Below are 6000 nucleotides of genomic sequence, written 5' to 3' on the forward strand. Positions count from 1 at the left end.
CCTGGTCTTTTCATTTCTCTCGGGATCCAATGACATTCTGGCCAGTTGTCGGTCCCTTGAATATCGTCTTTCAGTCAGTGAGCACTATGCCTATGCAATTACACTAGTCGAAGCAAAGACGGCTGCTTTGTTAGCTTAGAGTGCCATTCACGTAATGGAAATGTGGCTTCAGCTGTGGAAGTGCCATTTGGAGGAAGCTTATGGGCACTCGCATGGATAGTGAACGCAAGCTCCTGTAGTTGGCTGTTTTGCACTCTTCTTTTTTACTGGATCACTGGGAAGATTTAACTATGCATCACATTAAACACGCTTGATGCTTGGCAGTGTTTTGACCTTTCTCGTAGCTTTTCCTTAACCCCGACCTGCCAACTAGGCTGGACGAGACCAGGGATGATCGTCGCCCTAGGTCACTGGTGTTTGTCGAGCGAGGCGAGACGCTGGCGCTCTTCAACTTCCTTCTCAACAGCCGCACCTGTGTCTGTCCCACGGGACCCCTGGCCGGTGTACCCCCAACGCTCATCTCTCCTGTGGCCTTTCACGGAGCCAGTTTGCGATCGCTAAAGGCAAGTGGCATGCAGGCAAAACTCCCAAGTCTCATTGTAGTGGGTTGTGCTATGGTAGGTGCACCGTACTCTGTTGCTGCACATATGACCAGTAACATAAAAAAAATGTCATTTTTGTGGAACCTGTGGTCATGTGAACAAGATTTGATTTCAGCGAAGTCGTCAAGCATGCACTCGCTAGTAGTATAGGCGCAGCTGTGACACCTATGCTGCTGCAATGGTCGTCATGAGAATGTAGTCTGTTGCAAAGGCTCAGCATAAAAAAGCGTCGAATGCAAAACAGGGAAAAAAAGCAGAGAAAAGTGAAAGTATGTGATGTCTCAAACCACGTGAAAGCAACATAACCTGAATTGCAGATTGTCTGTTTATGGCGGCCTCGTTTTTTGTTCCGTGACAACGTGCACCAAGGGAAGAATCCACCAAGAGTCGCTGTTAGAGCATTGCAGACTTTGGTTGCAGCTATGCGTTAGCTCAATAATTATTTTGTTAGTTGGTTTTGTCACAGAACAGACACACATAAATTTATAGACTTGATAGCAGTGTGCTTGGTAACTCAGAGTTGCTCGAGGAAATATTGCTTGCAACTTGTTGCAGTCGTGTCCTTACCGAAATAAAATTCCATTTGCACTGCCGTAAAATGTCGAGCAAGCACCTCCCACCCGAGCAAGCACTCCCGTGCTTTTTCAGGAGATCTTAAATAAGCGCCAAACAAGCACCAATGACTGGTCCAAAACTGAGTGAGCAAGTGGCCTCCCCCCCCAAATATGGTCAGATTATCCTTCACTGTGTGTGTGAGGGACAAACTTATACAGTATGCGTGTATAAGTTTGAATCCCATTGACTGAAAATTTATTCCTCACTAATACTGAATAGCTTTTTTCGAGGTATAGATCACAGACTACAGTGTTCCAGTTGATGACCTCAGTGTCGCATGGCACATGATTTGGCACGTGGCACATGACCCCTAGCACTATCAGAAGTTTCACTTCATTGCCTTGGATCTTCCTAGGCAGCAGCAGCGAAATTCCATTTTATTGAAATCGCGGGTGAACATACTTCTTTATATTGAGGTGAAAAATGAATGTTGTCCAGGAACCATGTTATAAAACTGAAATGTTTTGTGATAGTTTACTCTCGTTACAAGAAACCGGGATAATTAAACAAAACATGTCAGTTTTATCCGAAGTCCATAATAGTCAAACTCCGAAGGGAGGGGGGTGCTTTGCTGTATGGGATAGTTTCAATTCTGCGCAGTGGTATGGAGCAGGCTGGTTCTGGCGATATGCGCTGAATGTATTCCATGGCATGTTTACGAAAGACTTAACTCACCAGCGGTTATTAGAAAAATTGCAGCTAAGTTCTAATTAATAAGCAAGTGCTGTTACACTAGGCGCGGGGATGCCACGCGACCCCTTCACAGCAGCAAAGCTTAGCCCGTTAATAAATTATTCAGCAGGCTTTTGTAGCCCCTTCTGTTGATCGGCTTAGATTAAATTATCTCTTGTGTGTATGGGAAGGCTTATTTGCTTGCCTTCCCGTGCCTCTGAGAATTGTTGCTCCTGCATAGTGTCAACAGCTCGCTGGACAGTCCAAAGTTGGTCTGAGAGTACTGAACTAACCAGGGCCATTTAAAAAAACTAGTTTGCGCGAACACGACACATTCACATGCACACACACCCAGGCATCAAGCATGCACAGCGCCCCATTCAGCAATGCCTAGGTGTGTGTATGTTCATGAATGTGTCGCGTGTTTGGGCGCAAACTAGGTTTAACTAGCCCAGCAACAAGTTCTTTTACAATAGATAAGCAGGGCCAAGCCACACCCTCGTAGTACCAGAGCGTCTTAGTTTGAAAACTTCGGTCGGGTTGTCTAACATCAATGCAATGAGTGACAAACGTCTAAAGCATTACGCAGGCAAAATGTTTTTATTTACGCTTAGCTCGAACAGACATTTGTAATAAGGGAATGGGGAGCACACTTGAGTGACGAGGCAATCACTTGGCAGCTGCATTGCAGTCAGCTGCAACACTTGAAACATGGGCGTGAACAACGTGCCTTCAGACGGGCCTGGCTGAAGGCATAGCTTGGCTGGAAGCCACCATTGTTGCGAGCCAAAATTCTAAATTACTGCCTCGCCCCGCCGCGGTGATCTAGTGGCTAAGGTACTCGGCTGCTGGTCACGGGTTCGAATCCCGGCTGCGGCGGCTGCATTTCCGATGGAGGCGAAAATGTTGTAGGCCCGTGTGCTCAGGTTTGGGTGCACGTTAAAGAACCCCAGGTGGTCGAAATTTCCTGAGCCCTTCACTACGGCGTCTCTCATAATCGTATAGTGGTTTTGGGACGTTAAACCCCACATATCAATTAAATTACTGTTTCGCCACAATGGTCTAGTGGCTGGGGTACTTCGTTGCTGACCTGCTGGTCGTGTGATCTTATCCCAGCTGAGGTGGCTGAATTTTCGATGGAGGCAAAAATGGTGTGGGCCCATGTGCTCAGATTTGGGTGCACATTAAAGAACCTCAGGTGGTCGAAATTTCTGGAGCCCTCTACTACGGCGTCCCTCATAATCATATGGTGATTTTGGGAACTTAAACCCCACATATTATTATTAAAACTCTAAATTACTGTGGGTTCTGTGTGCAGAGAGGGGTGTGGTCAAGTCTGTTAGCACGTGCCAACATGGGAAAAGTGCTCTTTATTGCGCCCACTTTGAAAAAAAAAGATGGTTCTAATTTTTTCACTCTTGCGGATAGTTCCTAGTAACCCAGTCTGTTAAAAGCTAGCCTTCTAAATTACCGTGGTTTTTGTGTGCAGAGAGTGGTGTGGTGAGGTCTGTTCTCAGCCCGTGCCAAATGACAAGAGTACTCTTTATTGCGCCAAATTTGGGGGAAAATTGTACTAATTTTTTCACTCTTGCCGATGGTTCATAGTAACCCAGTCTGTTAAAAGCTACCCTCTGTCCATTAATTTGGTACAAAGGCTAAACCTAGGCAAATGATAGTCAGTTGCATCCGAAAGCCTGTTGTATGTGGATCTGTTACAATGCGCATAGAGTGTATAGATTTCTGCTAATCATGTTAAGCCACTTCATTACATCGATGCCTTCGTTTGTGTCAATATCAGTGCCCCTTCCGTCAAGAAATGTGAGAACCTGGCTACTCTCTTCATTTGTATAAGATGCTGAAGTCATTTATGCAGTAAATGATTTTACGCTCATAACATCCCGCTTGGTGGAAAAACTGCTAACAGCAATTTTTCTGCTTTTAACAGTATTTCGGTCATAAGGAGCTTTAACAGACACTACACAAAAATAACTTGAGCTGTATTATGGTGAACAATGTCGCCAATACAGGGAATGTCATGCAGGGTCGAAAGAAATTTGATAAGCCATAATATACTGTTATGAATTTTGCTCTGTCGCGATGGTTGCGGTGGCGAAGAGCGGCGAGCCGTCGAGCGGACTTCGCTGAAGCCTTAGCCCGAAGGCGAAACAGGGAGGCAATCCGTTTTGAAAACAGCAACAAAAGTAGTGTTTACTGTAGCAGGTTGTCGTTTGTACAGAGCCGGCCAGCACGACAACGTCGGCTGGGGCAAAATCTTCTAACATGGGGCCGGCTCGGCCTTAAATAGCGTCTTTGGTCCATTCTCTCAGACCAGTTCTCGGGCTCGGAGGGGGAGACGTAGCCATACCCGGAACTGCAAAGTGGTTCGGCGGAGGAAGCGACGTTATCCCCGGAACTGCACGATTCTTCTGCACGGAAGGCGGCGCTGGGAGGGGGGGGAGACAGTTTGTCGAAACAGGGCTCGATCTTGTGAGACGTGCTCCCGAACGAGGAACATGTCTGTGGCACAACAATACACAGATTTGAGATGTAGGTGGTGATGCTGCATTTAAGTTGACGTGCAAGGTCATCTAGATGATATGTACTTTGTTGACATAGTTTTGGTAAAACATACATTCCATTCGGAAGTAACCAGGAGTCCTGGGTATGCGATTGCAGCAAGCCTCAGAGACATTGATGCGATGCCAGTGTTTACAGAGACATTGATGCGATGCTAGTGTTTATTATAGAACACCAGATGGTTGAAATTTTTGGAGCCCTTCATTACGGCTTGCCTAATAATTATATTGAGCGTTTTGGCATGTAAAACCCCAGATGTTATTTGTTAGAACTCTTGACTAAATCAGCACTGCTTGAAACTCCCTAGAAAAAAAGAGCACCCTCTAATGCGCAGTCTCCCTCATCCTTAGGTGCGGCAAGGCTGGGTCAAGCAAAACAACACGGACATGCACATGGTGGAGATGAGCGGACCCATCCTTCCGAGCGCACTGCATGGCCTGTGTACCCTGTTTGGAAGCAGCCAGGATAAGGGCGCCTTCTCATTCGTGGCATCGGCCGACACTCCCACGGCGGCCTTCAATGCCTTCCAGCCTCAGCCGCAGGCTGCACCTGCCGCCTTTGCGACTGAGGCACTCAAGGACTGCGGCCTGTCGCAGCCCTTCGTGCAGCAGATTTGTGGGAAGCCCAATGGACCTTTGCCCGTGCTCACCCATGTTCATGTTGAAGACGGCAGCTATGACATCTCTGGTTGCCGCTAGGAGGGCTTGCTCGCTTGCTCAGAGACGGCTACGAAACTCTGCGTTTTCTATTGCTTGTGTCATCACGATGGGACTGTCAAGGCAGCAATGATGCACAGAGTATAGACTGCGAGTGTTTAAGTGTTTGCAAACTTTCCTTGCTGCCTTTGCAGCTTCGGGAGAACCATGCTCATGCCTAGCACGAAAGGACATAGCACATTGGCTCAATGCATTTCCAATTTTAGGCTTGGGCAGGCATTGAGATCATGGGACTAACGAACGGAACGTTACTGGTGTTTTCATCAGTGCTCTTGTCTTTGTGCTCAAGTTTTTTTTTAAGGCATAGTGAGGGGTCTGTGAAAGGATTTTTGCCGCTTTAACGTCTCTGGAACATGTCACGAGTTATGACATGGGTCTTGTTTGTCTAGTGCTTCGATACAGTTCCTGCAGCAGTGTCAATGCAGTGAGATACTCTGAGACTGTGGTTATGTGGTGCATGGTGTGCTTGCAACTAAACACCGTTTGCTCATATATACAGCCACGATACACACATTGACTTGCATAGGAATGTTGAGGTAACATTCTAACGACTCTTGTGTATATACAGAGGTGCAAAGACACAGTGAAAGTAGTTTTATATGTTCTTGTTAACAAACTAGACATCGCTTATTTTTATTCAGGATGTAAGAAGCTGTACAACTCGAGAAGAAAAATACAACTCTCGAATGGGACAGCAATGTCATTTTTTCGGTTAAGAACAGTTCGTTTTACAGTGGGTCTTAGGAATAGGGGTGCGCTATCACTGTGGCATTGCTCAAAAGCAAGTCTTCTCATCAGTGTAGTAAATCTCTGTAATG

The 6000-nt window shown here is 46.4% G+C and overlaps 1 protein-coding gene across 2 annotated transcripts in view; it reads left to right on the plus strand.

Annotated features, from left to right (window-relative positions):
- The window catches only part of hd (humpty dumpty), a 39647-nt gene extending 34350 nt beyond the window's left edge, over positions 1 to 5297 (plus strand). For both annotated transcript variants that reach the window (XM_037425393.2, XM_075895580.1), the window contains exons 10-11: positions 374 to 563; positions 4817 to 5297. In XM_037425393.2, coding sequence (XP_037281290.1) covers positions 374 to 563; positions 4817 to 5164 — 538 coding nt within the window. In that variant the 3' untranslated portion in view covers positions 5165 to 5297. The remainder of the gene's footprint in view (positions 1 to 373; positions 564 to 4816) is intronic.
- The last annotated feature ends 703 nt before the right edge of the window (positions 5298 to 6000 follow it).

The sequence above is a fragment of the Rhipicephalus microplus genome, chromosome 5 (genome assembly GCF_043290135.1).
Source record: "Rhipicephalus microplus isolate Deutch F79 chromosome 5, USDA_Rmic, whole genome shotgun sequence".
NCBI lineage: Eukaryota > Metazoa > Arthropoda > Arachnida > Ixodida > Ixodidae > Rhipicephalus > Rhipicephalus microplus.